This window comes from Ambystoma mexicanum, chromosome 5q, assembly GCF_040938575.1.
Source record: "Ambystoma mexicanum isolate Mex_15411 chromosome 5q, UKY_AmexF1_1, whole genome shotgun sequence".
NCBI lineage: Eukaryota > Metazoa > Chordata > Amphibia > Caudata > Ambystomatidae > Ambystoma > Ambystoma mexicanum.
The window spans coordinates 449,953,174-449,973,513 of NC_090933.1; the positions used below are offsets into that span (position 1 = coordinate 449,953,174).

Here is a 20,340-nt window from a genome sequence, read left to right on the forward strand (position 1 = left end):
AATCCTGATCTCATTTACTCTGTAGATGGTTTATGTCAGCATGATTCAAACCATAACTTGGTTGTTGGCTCTACTATAGGTTCTTCTCAAGCTGTAATAGAAAGCACACAACTTTTTCTTTGCATAGGTAGCCAAACGCATAGCCCTCACAAGGACTTGAATGCTAGAAAACGTTTTATCTGTCACTGTGGATACTGCTTTTCTCTATGCTTTTGGGGTAGCACATAATTACAGGCAACTTTGGAAACAGAGGGTGTTCCTGACTTCAGCATGATCCACCATAAACAGTGCCTCGGATGATGCCCTCATCTTACCCACTGAAACTGCTGTTGTTAAATGTGCTGCACATCAACCTCTCCATAATGATACTACATGAGGAAATGAATTGACCGACAAAGAGGCTAAGGAAGCCCCTCTTGCTTCCTCTCAGGCAAACAAATTGTAATTACAAAATAACTCCATATATATATATATATATATATATATAGAGAGAGAGAGAGAGAGAGAGAGAGGAGAGAGAGAGTTATTTTGTAATTACAATTATATAGATGAAGCCACTTTCTTCTCCTTCTCCGTACAGGATCCTTACAGGATCTTACTAGAATATAGGTGTGGGCATCTGAAATAGAGAATTAATCATGGAAAATTCACTGCCTGTTACATTCAGATCATCTGTGGCACTCCTTGGAGGCTATTTAGCAGCACCCAGGGCTCTGTTGCCTTATCTTGTCAGTGGGCACAATGGGATGGGGCAGGTGGAAAAAAGGGGAGAGGGTGTGGCTGTTACTGTGAATTCATTCAGTTATTCCCCGTAGTTTTCTTTTGTGGCCTCACAGTGCCATCAACAGTGCCATCAACAGTGTGTTATCTGCCAACAACATGCCATGGGTAAGTCAGTAAGAGTGAACAGAGGTGCACACCTACCTCTGTGGGGCCTCTTCATCATTCTGCAAATGTACTTCCTCCAGATACCAAACTACAGAGTGCATATGTAGGTTTTGCTCCTGATAGACTATTTTTCAGAATGGGTGGACGCATATTCCTGCTGACAAATCAGACACTGAGGCTGTGTTGAACCTACTGGTTAAGAATATTGAGCCAAGATTCTGAGTGCCGGTCAGCATGAACGGTGACTGATGTACCCCATTCATTGGCCAGGTGGTAAAAGGAATTCCGTAAAGCTTTACGAATACAGCAACGACTTCACTGTCCAAACAACCCCCCGTTTGCAGGGGTGATGGAGAGCCAGACCAGCATTTTGAAAAAATGTGTCTTGAGCTCTGTACTGAAACAAGCCTGAAATGACCAGATGCTTTTTGCCTGTTCCTCATGGGCATGCAGTCTATGAAATAAAGAAACAGGACATAGTCTCGATGGGAAACGTTTGGGGCAACCCATGACCTTTCCATTCTCACCACAGCTAGCTATACCTGCAATGAGTGTTCATCTGGATGATGATGTGCTCCACAATTACTGCAGTGCATTGATCATGTTTGTCAGATCTATACATTCACAGCTAAAATAAGAATTGGTTCTACATCAACGTTCACCAGCAAAAGACTGCATTATCTTCAAAGTGGAAGTGCCCTTTTCAAGTACTTTTAGTTTTTACCACAGTGATTGTCCACCTGGATTCATATTTACAACAGCTCCTAAAAATGGTCTGTCCTCTGCAAGTGGCTTACATGCTGCTAATATCCCTTTTCCGGCCCTTTAAAAATAATCACATGCTGAAGCACACTGTTGTTAATGAACTAAAAAAGGTAAACAAAATCATCAGAGCATGAACTCTACTGATATAATAACATCAGCCAAAGTAAACAGTTGGCCTTGAAAGAACAAGTGCTAGTTGGTTGCCTGGTAGGGCACTCAACTGCGGGTATGGTGGAACATGGTTTTGTGGGGTATGATATGTCTTAGGATTCATTCTTACTGGAGCCAAGAGAACAAAGGGACATTTTCATGCAGTTTAATATGCCCTTCCTTATTGGTTATCAGATCAAAAATGCAAGAAAATGTTATCTGAAACTGCTACTGTTATGCCTAAGTCTGCTTCATCCATTTTAACCACGATCAACACACCACTATTACACCCTGCACTGCAGTAAGATATGAAGGAGAAATGGGGAGGCACAAGCGCTCCCATGTCAGTGACCTAATGTTGTATTATACCAGACATTTGTTTTTTTCACTGGAAATATTATATGAGTGGCTGACCTGATGATACACAAATGGTAAAATAGATACAAAAATGTATGATGTAAGTACTAATGTTACCGTGTACCGAGAGCCGAGTCTCTCTTATCCATTCCTTTAGGAAACCGATGATGGCAGCTCCTGATTAATGTGAAAGCTATTCTAAGGAAGGTCCCAATTATTTTTTGACAAGTCATGTGTTTCAACTGAGAGAATGTCTTTCGACAAAATGAAGGATTTCATTGCACAAAATGCCCTCTCCCACTTACTGATATAGCTTTCACACTATTCCAGTATTATTTTCTTATATCTTGAGAGTAAAATATTTTCAGGTACTTATCACTGTAGCGAGGCAACAGATGTGGTGCAGTGCATCATTCAAAAGACGTGGACAGTATTGGGTGCTTCCATTTAACAATTACATTTTCCTTATCCTCATTATTATTGCAAATAACCTCTAATTTCCTAAACTACTTAAAAGGAGCTTAGCCCAACAGCAACCATGAGTCATTACTGGGGCACATTTGACCAATTTTGAAGCTATAATCAGCAAATTGCATAAGCCCTCTGATATGTGTGCCATGACTGAAACTCTGCTAAGGAACCTGGGGTTGAATAACACATCTCCAGATAAAAAAATCGAACAGGACATTCCATGTGCAGAAGTTCAGGGCTTTTGAACCAACAATCGTGGGCAATCTGTGATGACATTGAGCAACAATCCTGGCTGGAAAATCCTGAAAATGTACTCTCGAATACCTTCTGATCTGAAGCTTTGGCAGACAATGTGAAGCTAAACATGGTGGCAATGTGGCTGTTTTCATTGATCGTTCCAAGCAGAAGGCTCAATACAGGGGGAGGAGGGCTCACCACCTACTGGATACCACCGTTACCCTGGACAGCTTGCCTGTAGGACTGGGTTATTCATCATAATATTTGGCAAATCAATTCTCCTAGGGCACATATAGGCCTCATTACAAATTTGGTGGTAGCTCAGGGGTAAATCCGCCGAGGTACCACCAAACGGATTTACCATTACCACCACTTGGTCCGGCAAATTTACTGCTGGATTACAAATGGTGGTAGGTGGTGCTATTCCCCATTCAATCGAGTCCATAGGACTACATGGGGATTTCAGTGGAATTACCACCAACCATAATTCCGCTGGCAGGCAATTCCAGCGATTTGGCCTTTTTTTGTCTTAAAGCAGAGGAATTTGTCCAATGTTTGGCTGGAGATTTTTCCACAGATTTTTCCTTTGCCTTACCTCCAAGCCTATCTATCGTTCAATGGTGTGGTAATGCAGAGGTAATTTAGTGGTAACTTGTAATGAGGCCCATTAATATAGTCCACTTTTCACAAGTGCTTCAGGGGTAATATCCAACATCTGGTTTGGAATTGGCAATACTTGGCACTTCTGGCCCTTGGAACCCCCACAACTGAAACATATCAACAAATTGAGCCGAGAACAGATAGCAACAGTAGGTGATTGAACCTGTGTGACGAGGGTTCTCTTTGGATGGTAAGGAACTATTTAGTGCACATGATATCTGTTTTGGGGTAAATAGCACACTAACACATGACATCAAATTCACCATGCACACAGGATATAGGGAGTATGTTATCTTTTGGCCAGCTGATAAAATCAGACCTGGCAATTATCTTTTGGCCGGCTGATAAAATCAGACCTGACAATATTAGGGATGCTCCATTTAAATGGACATCCCTAGTACCACAGCAATTGCAATAAATGCATGAACTCTTGCCACAAATGCAGAAAATCTTGACCTAAAACACCCGAAACATACACTAGAAGCTACATTTGTTGCAGATAAATAAATATTACAGAGAGTATATATAAGTGCCACCATGTACACTTCGAGTGATATTATCACTTTTCAGTAAATGCATCATTCCTTATGGGTCATCTTCTTATATAGCATATCCCTTCGAGAGAATTGCTTAATAAACATATAAGAGCATTGATGATGAGATAAATATTCTGATGAGCATCCTTGTGTGAAACGCTTGTATTAGCACTCTGTTTTAGGTAGGGCTAGTCAAATAAAGACCAGTCCACTTTGAGCCGAGAAGGACAGCTGAAATAATTTGTTTAGCCTTCATGAATAAAATGTATGCAAAATGTCGGCTCAGTTGTACTGAAAGCATAAATGGGGGGGGATGTGTGGAGGCAGTTGTTTTCATTAACATTAGGAGCTGCTACAATGTACCTTATCAACAGATGTAAGTGAGTGTACTAGTAGTGGACATAAGCAGGTACAATGAGATGTCTTAAATGTTCACACACGAAAGCAAACAAGGTTGAAGGTTTGCACTGAGAAGTAGGAAATCCATGATTCATTGTGTTTAGAATTGGCAGGGCCAATAAGGCCCTGTAGGACCAAGTATGGAGTGATATAGCATGTTATTAGATGGATACCAGGAAAGAGGTATGTTCTGATTTGAAGTGAGCAGCAAAGCATGTGCCTGTGCCCGGTGGAGAAGTGCAAGGAGTAAACAGTTCTCACACTGATAAGCTCTCTGTGATGAGCACGATGTGATGAAAAATGTTTTATTTGTAAGTCTACCTGTATTATATAAAGAAGTCTCATTTCTAGCTTTGGGTTTCACTTGATCAGATGGGAAGAATCTGTAGGTTTATTGTTTTGCAAATCAATGAATAATAGATTGACTCTGTGATCTGCTAGTTTGCTCTGACAGAGTACAGCAGATGATGGAGGGGTGGTATGATGTGACAGAGACAGGCGGTAGAGACAGAGGACATACTTAACTAAGATACACAGTAGGGGCCCAGTGTCATGACGCGCGATTCAATATACATATTTACTTTACAATAGGTCCCTGCATATTTGACATTTTCAGGAAGGAAAGCTGGGCTCATTTTGTGAGGGGTAGTGGATCAGCGGGAGAAAGGAGATGCCCCTTCCATTGCTAGTAGGTGGAGCTTAAGTCTGATCTTAAAAAGTCCCACTATAGGCTTGTTTTTAATGCCCAGTTGGGGGCATTCCAGTGAAGTGGGCAACAAGAGAAAAGGCGTGGATGCAAAGGAGGCACAGGGTAGGAAAGGTTGAGTAGAGAGGAGGTTTGCAGAGTTCCAAAGGGAGAATAGGGAAAGGTGTATTCTGGGTCAAGACCACAGATGGAGTTGTAGGAATTTAAATGGAGAGTGGTTTTTCATGGAGGGCTATCCAGCATGTGTTGATATTCAAAGTTTGAGAGGAGGGGTGGCCATGGTGGGCTGTAGAGGGTTTGAGTAGTGATGTTCAGAAATGTGCTTAGAGGAGCAAAGATGCTGAGGGGGGGGCAGTGAGTAGACTCAAACAGTAATTAAGTTTACTAAGCAGAAGATTAGGGTAAAAGTTTGGACAAGCGGTGGGTGAGATTGGGGAAGGTTTTCCTTATATTGAGGAGGTCTATTCTGGCAGCAGTGAAAGTCCCATGGTGGAGTCTTACATTTCTGTCAAAGGGGACCTCAGGGTTGCAAGCCATATGTGAAGGAGTGAGAGGTCAGAAGTTAAGGAGATGGGTGGCATCAACACTGGAGACAGAATACATATATGATCAGTCTTTGAGGAGTTTAGCATCAGCAAACATAGTCCCATGCAGGGCAGATGACTCTGAGACAGCTGGCGGTGCATTCAGAGGGTGATGGAGGGAAAGGAGAAAATGATTGGTAGTGAGGCGATGCACAAAGTTATGAGGAATGGTCTAAGGACAGATGTTTGGGTATTCTGAGATGAAGGGGTGTGGGAGAGAATTTGATAGAGTTCCTTAGAATGGAGAAAGAGTGGTCAAAGAGATCAAAGGAACCCAGTAGAGTGTGATGTCCATTAAGAGAAGTGAGAAGAGTGTCTGAAGGAAGAGGGATGGTCCAAAGTGTCATGGCTGCAGAGAGGTCAAGTAGGATGAGGATTTAGCAGAGGTGAGAGTGGTTAACAGTACATACAATTGTGGAGAAATGGGGTGAGAGAATATTCAGTGGATAATTTGCTCTTGAAACCTAATGGGAGGAACTCACAGAGTGATTGATCTTTGAGTCTGCTAACAATGTGGTTAAAGACAACTTTCAAGTAACTTGAAGTGGCGGGGTAGGAGGGTGACAGCCTTTTTAAAGAGTGATTGTTAGGGCCAGGAGCGGGTTTCTTGATGATTGGGATGACATGGCTATTTTGTAGCATGTGGGAAGATGCCTGTGACATGGGAAAGATTGATTAGGAAGTAAGGGTAGGAGTACGAACCCAGTGAAAGCACTTTAATGGTGTGTAGTGCAAAGGGCTCAATGGGTGGAGAGCAGCAGCGGAAGTGGGAGAGAAGAAGTATAGACAGAAGGATGAGGGTTACAGGAGGAGGAGCTAAGAAGGGAGGGGTTTTGAGATATAAAATGGTGAAGAAGGTGCCACATATTGTAATGATTCTGGAGGTGAAGTAAGAGGAAAAGTGTTCAGTAATGAGAGGATAGAGGACAGATTTTAGGGGACAAAGGATAGCCTAGAGAATCAAAGAAAGTTTGCATGAGTGTGACAATATGATATAAATATAACAAGAGGGGGTGTGGCTAAGCAGCCAATGCAGTAGGACACGCTGCTGAGGAGCTCTGGTGCGATCCGGCAAAGATCCTGTAATTCTAGCATATCCTAGCATAATTTGGTTCCAGCAAAGTCAGCCTATAGATGTCGGAACTGGTGTGCCCCCTGGGGAAAATCGGTGGCGAATCGAGAGATAAACTGCCGGAGAGGGAGTCGCCCAGGAGAAACAAAATGGCGGGCGCAAGAACCGTGGGAAGACCCTGGCCGCGTAACACAAAGTAAGCAGAGCGCACTGGAGAGAGTCGGCAAACCTACGCGACAGGTGAGAAGAGAGACGGATACCTGTGGTGAGCAGAGCGGGGACCAACGCAGCCAGAGGAGGGCGAATGGCGAGGCGAGGAGGAGCCCAGGATGCCGTCACAGGCCGCGGCGGGAAGAATCCGGAGAGCCCGTGCTGACTCAGCTCATCGGGCCCAGCGTGGAGACAGAGCGCACAGAGGACCGTCCGAGGTGAGGCCCCCCCTGCCCCCGGTGGGAGCAGACCACAGGCGCACTGGAGGTGAGGCCGGGCTGGGCACGGCAGGGGAGGCAGATCGCGTAGAGCGGAACCGCGCAGAATCTCAAACACTGACGCTGGGCCCAGCGCAATACGCGGCCGGCAAAGGAAAGACCCCATTGCGAGACAACAGTTGGTACATTGGTACATTGGTAAACCCAATCCATGATACGCCACAGAGGATCTCTCTTACTGGATGAACATTAACATAAATACGCAGCCGGTAAAGGGAAGGCTCCATTGCGGGCCTGAGGTGAGGCACGAAGCAAAAAAGGGGCTGGGGACACAGTGTGCACCAGGACAAAGGAGGGGAAGAAGAAGAGAAGGGGGGGAAAAGAAAATAAATAAGGAGCAGACCCCCACTGGCCTGGGGGGGACACGCAAAGGGGGCCAGGACATATGCGAATGGACCCACACTTATAAAGCAGGAAGCAGCAGTGGAAGCCCTAGTAGAACGCAAGACTGCCAGGATAAAGACCCCTTGGAAGCACTCGAGTAGGGCCCAGTGAAGGGACACACACTGCTGGAGTTTAAGTCCCTAACAGAATCGCATGGCACCTAAACCACGAGGCAAGAGGCCACTGAAGGAGCACACATCCCAGAGACTTGTATACATGTGGGAAGAGGGAGAGCAACTCGGAGGAGGAATCGGAGGCCACGCACCTCCACACTGACCCAGACAATAGACCCATTGGAGAAGGGCCAGAAGAGGGAAACACCTCAGGCAGGTGTAAACATAATGCCAAACAAGAAAACAGAGGGGAAAACCAAGCAAGCTAGCATGGATACCTTTACTAAGGCATCCGGGCACAGGCAGCCGATGCCAACAGACACAGCAATGACTGTGAACGACACTCCACACCAGGCGGAAAGTCCAAACAAAGGCCCGATCCTGGAAGCGATTGCCTCGCTGAAAGCATCCCTCGAAAACAACATGGATACAGCAATTGGAGCCCTAAAGGCATCCCTAGAGAACAAATTGGACACAGTCATGGTGGATGTGGGCCTTCTTTGCCAGGATGCAAGGAACCTGACAGAGAGGGTGACAGAGACAGAAAAGCAGGTCCAACAAAACACGGCAGGGTTTGCCACAACACAGGCACAGATGTCGGAAGTGCTACAGAGAAACAAGGTTCTGGAACGAAGAGTGGAGGACGCAGAGGGAACAGCGAGGAGGAACAACATCCGTATAATTGGACTTCCAGAGGGCGAGGAAGGCAACAACCCCACAGAGTACGTCAAGAACATGCTTCTCCAAGAGATCGGAGTTGGTACACTATCTCAAGGCTTTGTGGTGGAGAGGGCACACAGAGCCCTGACTAGGAGACCCCAGCCAGGTGCCCCCCCCGAAGGCGATGATCACCAGGATTAGGAACTTTAAGGACAGAGAAAAAATACTAACATTCTCAAGGGGGGGGGGGTGATCACTAGAAACTTCTCCAAGATCACCATGTACCCAGACTACACAGCCATGGTCCAGAAGCAGAGAGCACATTTCAGACCAACAAAGGCACGTCTCAGCATCGCAGGGGTAAGATACATGCTCCTGTTCCCCACCAAACTCAAGGTAATACATCAAGGCAAAACATGCTTCTTTGACTCTATCAATGGGGCCCACAGGTGGATGGACTCACAGGGCATCCTCCAACTGAGGCAGAGAAACGCGAACAATTACGGAAACAGACCTCAATGAGAGAGAAAATAGAAGTGGTCAGGAACAACGACGTCAAGCATTCGATAAGTAATAAAGCTAGGAGCAAAAAACAGAGGAACGATCAGCCCCCACCTTAGCTGAGTTGGCGGAGAGAGGAGGCGCCCCAGAAAGAACAAACTACTAGTCCGGATGTCAGTTTTAAGACATCACGCTGCGGCAAGTCGGCCCCATCCAAAGCAGCACGATGAGAGAAGCGGCAAAGCCCGAGCAGGTGGAGGGTGCTGGGTGTTAGTTTTTCAGTTTCTGTTTGGGTTAAAGACATTGAATGGTGTGAATGGGCAGCACAAGGCACAGGCAATGGAAGGAACACCTCAAAAGATAATGAAGAAACACAAGCACAAAGCGACCGGAGCAACGTAAAGCAGAGACCCTGGGGTGACAATCACAGTTGCACTCGGAAAAAAGGTCCCATGAATAGGGCTCCAAGAGACATCGGCACAGGGAAAGCAAGGGGCAGAGCGCAGGGACACGGCTGTGGGACAACGGAGCCAGATCAAAAGAAGAGAACATGGGGTTAGATGAACTGACAATAGCAACCTGGAATGTGAGAGGACTCAATGCGTATGTTAAGAGACGCAGGGTCCATGCCTGGCTGAACCGGATGAAGGTTAAGATAGCGATGTTACAAGAAACGCACCTAACATCAGAAAGGCCAAGGTGGATAGGAAATGGGGAGGACAGACATACAGTGCCAAATACTCGAACTATGCACAAGGAGTATTAATATGGATCGCCCCAGGGGTCCCATTCCAAGTTCTCAAGCAAGAGACCGACCCAGAAGGGAGACTGGTACTAGTGCATGGCATGCTTGAAAACAGAGAAGTGTGCCTGGTCAACACCTATGCCCCAAATCATGACGCAACAGATTTCTTCAAGAAGCTGGCACCTAAGCTAGCCCAATATAGAGAGGCAACGCTCATTTGGGCCGGTGACTTCAATTGCACCTTAAACCCGCTCCTCGACAGGTTGGATGATAAGCACAAGAAACCAGCACCACCAGCCAAGGAACTACACAGGACCCTCAAGCAACTACAGCTGGTGGACATTTAGAGGCAGATACATGGAGAGGGGAGAGGTTACACACACTATAGTGCACCACATGGAACATTCACACGTATAGATTACATATTGATGGACAGGGAATCATTGCAAGATATTACAGGGATTACCATTTAAGCATGCACACTTTCTGATCACGGCCAAATACTGGCGACATGGGCACACACCCATAAGAAAGCCCTGATACCAACATGGCGACTCCGAGCAGAGGCTCTGGGAGAGGGCGAGTTTGAGGAACACCTCCAAGAGGCGATAGAAGACTATTTCGAGCACAATGAAGGCAGTGTTAAAAGCAGTGCTATATTATGTGACACGTTTAAGGTGGTGATAAGGGCGCGGCAATAGGCAAACCCGGGGGACTGACGGGAGCGGCCATGAAAGAACTTAGTGAACTTGAGAGGGAGATAGATTTAAGGGAACGACGAGCAGAGATAGAGGGAGTGCAACCCGGGGAGCTGGTGGAGTTGAGAACAGAATGTATGGTACTCTGGGAAAAACTAGGGAGATTGAATTACGGGAGGTATTTGCAGCGGCTACATGCGGAAGGGGACAAACCCAGCAGGCTCCTGGCGTGACTTACTAGGCAGGAAAGTAAAAAAGACCCTATAAAAATCCTAGAAGACCACACCGGGACGGAGATTAGGGACCAGGAACACATTATTAGCCTATTTGGCCGCTTTTACGAGCAACTGTATGCCCTTAACCCAGAGATAGACATAGCAGACGCACTGGCATAAATAACGTTACCAAGGCTAGCAGAAGAACAGGCCCAGCTACTAGATGCACCCCTTATGGTGGAAGAAATAGAGAGCGTGATCACAGAGCTTCCCACTGGTAAATCCCCGGGCCCAGATGGACTTCCGGGGGAGTTTTATAAGACATACAATAGCACCATTGCCCCGAAATTACTTGAAACATACCAAAATGCATACGAGAGCACACAACTGCCGACTTGTCTATCAGAATCAATAATCGTCCCGATCCTTAAACCCGGGAAATCACCCAGGAGTTGCACCTCCTATAGGCTGATTTCCCGCATCAACCAAGATGCCAAAATACTAACGGCGGTCTTAGCCAACTGCCTAAAACAAGTGGTGCCCACAGTGATTCACCCAGATCAAACGGGCTATGTCCCCAGACGGAACACGTCATGGAATCTCCGTAGATTTCACCACGTGATAGATGAGACAAACCAAAGACAGGATAAGATCGCAATAGTGTCCCTGGACGCTGTCAAAGCCTTCGATTCTGTGCGCTGGGAGTGGCTGGTGAGTGTACCCGCTCACTTCGGTATTGGGGAAGGGTTCCTCCGATGGAATAGACTGTTATATAAATAACCCAGAGCAAGGGTGAAAACAGGGCGATTAATTTCAAAAGAGTGGAGGACACATAGGGGAACTAAGCAGGGATGCCCACTGTCGCAAATGATGTATATCCTGGCTCTAGAGCCGCTTGCGGTTTTTCTCAGAGCAGAATATGGAGACACCGGGATAGACATAGATGGAGTGCTCCACCAAATCTTGCTATATGTGGATGACATGTTGTTATTTATAAAGAACCCGGCCACAAACCTACCCTGCCTCCTAGAGGACATTGGGGCATATACCAGACTTTCAGGCATAGCAATTAACAAAGAGACGTCCCTAATCTTCCCCCTAGCAGGATTAAAGCGGGTCCCCCCGGACAGCCTTCTGGATCTGGGTCTGACATGGGCACCACGCTACTTCAGATATCTGGGTATAGATATACATCATGACACCGCCAACACCCATAAAACGAACACACTGGCTGCCCTAGAAAAAACACAGAAGTCAATGACCTTCTGGGGAACGCTTCCATTGGAGATGATGGGGAGAGCAGCCCTCCTGAAAATGGTGGTACTGCCACGCCTACTATATCACTTCACGAACATCCCATACAGCATTCCCAGAGCCTTTTTCACCAAACTAAACACGATAACACGTACCTTCTTATAGGGAGGAGGAAGAAACAGGATCACGATAAGGACCCTGCAGAAGGACTATGAAGAAGGAGGTATAAGACTGCCAGACTTTGAAAAGTACTATCTAGCAGGGCAGCTGCAGTTCGCAGTCAAGTGGCTGGGGGAGGACAAAACAATAGACCCAATCATCTTTCAGCCAGCACTGAAGCAATATTATCTAAGAGAAATACCATGGCTTGACAGACCCCTGCTCAAGACCCTACCGAAAATGCTCAACATCGCCATAGGGTTATGGAATAGGGCGTGGAAACTCCAAGGGACAAAAGATCCATGTTCAGCACAAATCCCCCTAGTGGGTCTTCTAGTCGAGGACACGAATACACTAGCAGTATACCGAGCGCACTGGGAAGCCAAAGGTGTAGCACAAATTGGGGACCTGAGGAGGAGTGGTGGGCGGACCTCCAAGAAATGGTGGATGAACTCGAAATACATGAGGGCCAATTCATTCTATACAATGGCATGATAAGAAACATTAAGAAAAGATGGCCAGAATGGACAGGCCAGGAGGAGACGATATTAGATACATGGTATGACATAGCAGACGGAACACACACAACCTCCAGGCTATATGAACAATTACTAGGAGCAGGAAACCCGCAGGAGCAACATACAAGGCAGCGCTGGGAGGAGGAACTCCAGAGACCCCTCAGCGACCAAGAATGGACCAGGGCACTACGATACCCAAAAAAAGTGTCTAGAAACGCAAGGTTCAGACAGGCACAGCTATACACAATGCATAGAACATATCTTACACCTAAGAGGATGAATATGATGCAGATGGGGAACCAGAACAGGTGCCCCCGTTGCTCAGCGGATGAAGCTGACATGGTACACATGTTTTGGACTTGTCCAGTTATACAGGCCTTCTGGGACGAGATCAGAACTAAGATAGCACGAAGTGGACTCCAAATTCAGGTGGAGCCCCCGGAGAAGTACTTACTGGGCCTCTTTCGAAGAGGGAGCAAACAGGAATCTCATTTAGTGAAAATGAAGGACCTAATATGTATACTGGCCAAGAGAAGAATAGCAATGGCATGGAAGTCAAGGGAGGGTCCGAAAATAGAATCATGGTGGTCAGACCTTCAGAAGTGGACGCTGGCAGAGACTGCGGTGTGGATAAGAGCAGTGAAAAGAGGAGAAGGCGAAACATTGCTCAAACTAACCGCATGGAACTCCCTAATGTAGGATCTGTTTGGCTGCGGGGAGGAGGGAGACAGCGAAGACCCTACGAGAATAGAAGACCAATAAGTAAATCAGGAAGGCCGTGTACAAAGCCCTGGGATAAAGACAATATACGCATTAGATTCTGTGACTGCCCCAACAAATGGGTCGGATCGTAACGATAAGGCCGCTGGAGAGAGTTCCGGGACAGTAGAAGCAGGACAAAATCTGTGCAAGGTGCCAACATGCCAGTTATGTTATGAGTGTGTATGTTATATTTTTGTTGTTGTAAAAAACAATAATGAAATTAAAAAAGAATATATAACAAGAGGATGAAGCAGTAGTGTGGGAAAAGAGTGAGTCTTTGTAGGCAGTGAGAAGACTATGGGAACAATCATTGCAAAAGTGGAGTAAGTGCCAACAAATGGTCGTGTTCAGCAGTTAGTTGGCTACTGAGATCCATGTACGAGGGTTAGGGCATGAGGAGGTGATGGAACGAGCAGGATAGTGACAGTCGAAGGAGGAAACAAGAGAATTACTGAACACCATAATGGCTAGTTCGATGGAGTGCGCAATCCAAGGAGAGAGGGTTGGAAAGGACTTGACATGGTCCCGGTATGGGCCCATGGAGTCAGGTTTGAACTTCCTTTTGGTCAAAGGTGAAGGCGAGGCGGGAGAGTGGAAGATGAACAAAGATGGGGAAGTAGATATGTGAGTGATCAGGGACAAAAGGGTCTATCGAGTGAACACAACGGTTGAGGGAGGAAATTAGGAAGATGAGAACAAATGCAGCTGACGGCAATGAAGAAAAATGCTTAACTACTCCTTCCACTTTCCGTAAACAAATCCTATTGTAATAGAATGCACCTAGAACTTGACACACTGGTCACTGTGAAAAGATTTTCATAACCCCCAAATAAAAGTGTAATACTTAACTCTTTATCTTTCCATTCTTCCTACCCTTTTTTGTTCCTAGCCAGGAGGCCTTTAAGAGACTTGGTTCAATGCAGCTCAGAACAATGACCAGTAAATATACACATAATTTGTGAAATGTGAAAATGTGAAAGGCAGTGTTCTATCACAATCCGACAGACACCCAAGGAACAGGCTACAGGTAATTTGCATGCAAGAGTGTACACATTTCAAATTAATAAAGCATGAATGAAATCAAACTTGCTTAAAAGTTAAACTACACATTTGCTTTCAAACTAACTAAAAGTACTAAGAAATTGACAACCAATTATAAGAAACACAACACAAATAGTGATGACTATGAATGGCATGTGCTTATTGCAATCATGGAAAAGTTAAAAGAGTTTGTGGCAACACAACAAGAAAAACACAAATAATTCATGGAGATGTAAAATAAACATGCAAGATACCCCATCAAGTTGCAAAATAAAGAAAAACAAGGTTGAACAGCCAATAAAGCACCAGTGTTTAGAAATATAGCATCAACACGCTTAAGCAAACAGCAGATTCATAAATTACCAAGTGAAACAGGTAATGAACATTTTCATGACTGCCTAAGTCACCACCTCACAGTATGGACATGCTGACACACAGGATCATACCTGGACATGGGTCTACATGAACCACACACTCAGTAGGCAATCCACACTTTCAGACTAGAATCTCCAAGAATGCCTGTAAAAATACAGATTATAAATGTGACATAAAATAGTCTGTCAGTCAGTTGGTATAATTCCATTTTTGGATATATAGCCATAAATGTTCATAGAAATCATTAAAAATGTACAATTCCCCAATTTAAAAATTAAAACTATTAAATTAAAACAGTAAAACGTTAAAACCAATCATTGCATTAGAATACCATATTAATACAGCACAGCATTTTATAACAATAAAAATACAAGGGGCGTGGCTAGAGGCCATGCAGTGAGGTTGACTATCTGTGCAGCTCCCACATGATCCTGCTACATCGATACTTATACCAGCATGATTTCACACAAACTCGCATGGAAGCAGGGTCTGATGGTGTGCGGACTGGCGCCGCATGTAGGGTGACTTCAAAACATGACGCACGTAGGAGATACGAGGTGGGAGTACAAATGGTTGGGGTGGGGGAAAGGTTGTTGCTGGGGCTAATAGGGGAGTTGGAGGGGAGGGGTGGGGGTGAGAGAAGTACAGATGTTAGCAGACAAGCGGAACCTTAGAAATTGGGTGTTCGGAGAGAGATGTATAATGGTGAATGGTTACAGAGATTGTGAATGGCTAGGAGGGTGCGGACACGGGAGGAGCTATTCAGCAGACTGATAGGGTGATGGGAAGCAAAGGGCCTGTATGTGCGCAGCTATGGCAGGGGTTAGGGGAGTGAACATGGTCACCTGGAATGTAAGAGCCATTAGAACTATGTTAAGAGACTGCAAGTACACAACTACCTGAATAGGAAGGGTATTCAAATAGCACTATTGCAAGAAACACACCTGAGTGCAGACAGACAGGTCACGCTGGCTAGAAAGTGGGGAGGCAAGCTATACAGCTCACCTTTCTCGACATACGCAAGGAGGGTCCTTGTCTGGATTGCTCTGACAGCCCTCTTCCAATTTCTGGAGTTTAAAAAGGACACAGAGGGGAGGGAAGTAGTTGTGCAAGGACTGTGTGAAAAGCAGGGAAATATGGGATGTGCCAAATCACAATGCCACCTTGTTTTTCAGGAATTATACTCGAAGTTGACCATGTATGGAGAGGCAACATGGGTGTGGGGAAGAGATTTTAATTGCACTCTTAACTCTGTATTGGACAGATCAGACACTAAACACACGAAACCGGCACCACCGGCCAAGATTCTCGGCAACCTGCTGCGGGATTTCAGGCCAGAACACTATCGGAGCATGCCCCACTGATAGCAACATGGCAAAGCGTGGCCCAGAGCCCTAAGATGCCTGCCTTGAGTCTGAGAGTGGAAGCTCTGCAAGACAAATTGTTTAATGACTATCTGAGAGACCAGATAGCGTGGCAAAGATGAGCAAAGTATGGGAGACATTTAAGGAGGATACGCAGGGAAAGGCGATTGGGAAAATGGGAAGCCTGAGAGCAGACATGTTAAAAACCCTGGGAGACATTGAGAATCAGATAGCAAGTGTGGAAAAAGCGGAGGGAGGACCGACTGCTGTGTCGTGCGGGTGACAGAACTGAGGCAAAAATGTGTTGAAACAATGCAAAGATTGGGACGCTTTGACCTCACGAAATACACTCAAAAACTGCATGGATAGGGGGACAAACTGGGAAGACTGCTGGTGTGGCTATGCAGGCCGCAAGAACTGAGAGACAGGATTAACGCCATCACTGAGGCACACAAGTAGTTAGTCGGAATGCAGGAAGGGATAAACAAGATGTTTTTTAGATTCTACAAAACTCTATACACAGACAATTGAACAGAAAGGGGTAAGGACATAGAGGAGGCCTTAGGGCAAATTGATTTACTGTGACTGGCAGACGACCAGGTGAACGCACTAGATGCCCCATTGACACTAGAAGAAATCACAGAAGTAACAAGGGAACTCTCGACTTCCAAGACCCCAGGACCGGATGGACTCCCAAGGAAGTTTTACAAAACATATGCAGGTATACTAGTGCCTTGGCTGCACCAGGTCTATACAGAAGCATATGAGCTGGGAGTACTGCCCAGCAGTCTCAGGGAAGCCACTATCATACCAATCCTTAAACCGGGTAAACCACTGCAGCGCTGTGAATAGTACAGGTCCCTCTCTATGGTGAATCAAGACTGCAACATCCTGACGCAAGTGTTGGCAAACAGACTGAGGAGAGTAATAGGGGACCATGTACACACAGACCAAACTGGGTATGTCCGAGGGAACACATGGAAATTGTGGAAACTACACCATGTCATAGACAGCATTAATCATTTGACAGGTGAATGTGTAGGGCCCCATTCGATGCAGTCAAGGCCTTTGACTCGTCGATAGGACTGGATGTTTGCGGCCCTGGCACATTTTGGCATTGGCAAAGCTTTCTTGAGATGGGTATAGCTGATATATACGGCGCCCAGGGTCTGTGTGAAGACAGGCAGAGAGACCTCTGAGGTGTGGGAAGCGCAGAGGGCACCAAGAAGGGCTGTCCATTATTGCTGAAGCTATATATTCTGGCATTGGAGCCACTGGCTGTGTTCCTCAGGGAGGAGTATGGAGAGGAAGGGATAAAGCTAGGCAGAGTGGTTCACCTAATCTCCTTGTATGCAGATGACATGCTGTTGTATGTAAACAGGCCATAAGATAATTTACTGCACTTGTTGGATGTCACTGACCAGTTCGCTGAGCTGTCAGGGATCAGGATGAACAGGGAGAAGTCCTGCCTTTTTCCGCTCACAGAGCTTAGAGACCTTGATGAACAGCATCTGTCCTGGCTGGGACTTTGGTGGGAGACAAATAACTTTTGCTGTTTAGACATTAATGTGTGGCATGACCCAGTGGCCTCACACAAGAATAATAGACAAACGACCATGAATAACGTGGGCAGATTGAATAACGTGGGCAGATCCATTAAGTTCTGGAGGAGGCTGCCCCTGGGAGTACAGGGAGGAGCAGCCCACTTTAAGATGTCGTACTCCCCCGCCTCCTGTATTATTTCACTAATGTTCCTTATGACACACCTGCCGTTTTCTTTCAGAGGCTGAAAGGGTTTTTGAGAGACTTCTTGTGGGTGGGGGCAGAATTGCTTTGAGCACCCTACAGAGAGACTATGTGGTAGGCAGAATTAAAGTACCCCAATTCAAGTGCTACTACCTTGTGGGGCAGCTGCAACACTTAGTGCACTGGCTTGGGGACGAAGCTTTGCAGGACACTTTGCTATCACAACCGCTGCTGAAGCAATATTTTTTGAGGGAGGTATTTTGGATTAAGGAGCTTGCACTAGAGAGACCCTTCCTGTTGTTGCAATTGGACATATGGCGCAGAAGCTAGAAACTCCTAGGTGACTTAGATCCTTGCTTGGAGCATGTTCCCCTTGTGGGAATTATAGGTGAACTGCGAGGGACCCTGGCGCAATATAGAAGACACTGGGAGGACAAGGGGATAGCCAAGATTGGGGACCTAGTCAGAGAAGATAAAATTATAGCTTTCCAGGCCCTGGTTAGCGAATATGGTATACACAAAGGGCAAATCCTAATATACTTAGGCATGGTCAGAGGATTGGGGAAAGATGGCTTGGATCGCAGAGTGAAGTTGGGACCAACGAGAAATTAGACACCATGTACTATGTGTCAGAAGGGAGACACATGGTCTCTAGACTATATGATCTTTTCCTGGGCAGGTTGGGTGCGTCAGAGCTGAAGGTGCACAGCAAGTGGGAGACAGACGTAGGGAGAGCACTTACAGATGTAGATTGGGAAAGGGCATTGCTCTACACCAAGTGAGTATCTAGGAATGCCAGGTTGAAACTCACCCAATTGTATGTCACTCACAGAGCGTATGTGACTCCTTACAGGGTGTCCCTTATGGCAAATCGGTGTGACTAGGCCTGCCCAAGTTGAACACAGGGGAGAGAGGACCTGATACACATATTTTGGGTGTGCCTGGTAATACAGAAATTTTTGGGGGATGTAGGAAGGAGGGTAGCACGGGGTGGTCTTCAGCTGCAGTTGTGGCCCCCAGAGTACTGTTTATTGGGATTGTTCCCTAGGGGTGAGAGACAAAAGGCTAACAACCAAAATGACGGACCTGGTTTGTGTATTAGCCAAACGCAGAATTCCCAAGGTGTGAAAATCGTCTAAGGCCCCTAAAATAGAAGCCTGGTGGGCGGATCTGAGGACAATGGTCACTAGCGGAGTCTGCTGTATGGTACAAAGCATTTAAGAAGGGCAAGCATTAAGGGAATGAGGGAATCAAGGCATGCAACGACCTGGTACAGATTATGTTAAACCCGGGTAAAGATGAGACTTAGAGGCAGTATGTTCCTGGGGGGAAGTTGAAGCAGTAGCGGGGAGGTACTGACGCAAAGACGAACATGCAGTCTGGTGGGCAGGAACTGTTGTGGGAGGTGGTGGATCTCCCGGGAAGCTGAAACGGAGGAGCAACGCCTACCCCCTGTGGGAAATGCCTGAATTGATATTTCTGTCATGTTTGTAATGTACATATGTAAATGTACGTCTTCTGAATTGATATTTTCCTGTATCACTGGAATCACATGGTGAAGCTTGTCTATATTTGCTTGCTTGTTTGTTGAATAAAATAAAAACGTTTAAAAAATAAAACATGTTTAAAAAACAATAAAACTACAAGGCACAATTATTAACACACTTTCTGGAGCAACCAATTGATTGTTTAAAAGTGGTCAGGGACCATTATTAGACTGAATATGTGCTCAAGTTACTCATTAAAATTTACATTTTCCCTCTGAGTTTCAATGCCCCTTGTAGAAATCTAGTAACCACCCAAACAGCATATTTTGTGTTTGCCCATATCATATAAGTGAAGGCTGGACGACATAGTTGAAAACCTTCATTTTTTCAAATAGAAAATAGATAATATCTTTTGAAGGAAGAGTACTTAGAACAAAACAATAACAGGTGGAGAAGGATCTCAGGCATAAAAGCGCAATATGGACATGACCTTTCTGCAGATCAAGGATTATTCCGCACTACACACATTACATTTCAATTTAAATAATTAAAACCAGCCATAGTAATTAAAAAACAATATCATAAAAAAGGTGAGAAATTTAAATATATAAAAAAAAGTTGGGAGATGAAAACTTCTCAATTAATCTAATTGTTTAATTACTAAATTCTTTTTGAACTTGGTCCTCCGAATAATGACTTAAAAACTGGGCTTTCCATAACCGTGTGGTCATTTTCCCAATTGGAGTAGTAAGATTCCTAGAGATGAGGAGGAGACACTAATCAATTCCCTTTCCACGTTATTTACCTAACGATCTCAAAGGCCTGAATGTCTTTTGAGACTGCTTTTTGGCAGTTACAAATAGACAAAGTATACTTGTTGCAGTTCTTAGAGCATCTTAAATAATAGATAAAGTCAGCTCTCTATGATCGGCAGATTGTGGTAGTCCTAACATTCATTTGCAAAAATCATTTTCAACAGCTTGTATTCTCATTGGGTTTCCATAA

The 20,340-nt window shown here is 45.4% G+C and overlaps 1 protein-coding gene across 6 annotated transcripts in view; it reads right to left on the bottom strand.

Moving 5' to 3' along the window:
- LOC138497452 (aquaporin-4-like) overlaps positions 1–20,340 on the bottom strand; it is a 305,503-nt gene that overhangs the window by 94,465 nt on the left and 190,698 nt on the right. For 3 of the 6 annotated variants that reach the window (XM_069620951.1, XM_069620950.1, XM_069620952.1), the window contains exon 2: positions 14,810–14,882. The exons of the other annotated variants lie outside the window; for them this stretch is intronic. In XM_069620951.1, coding sequence (XP_069477052.1) covers positions 14,810–14,817 — 8 coding nt within the window. In that variant the 5' untranslated portion in view covers positions 14,818–14,882. The remainder of the gene's footprint in view (positions 1–14,809; positions 14,883–20,340) is intronic. 6 annotated transcript variants of the gene reach the window in all.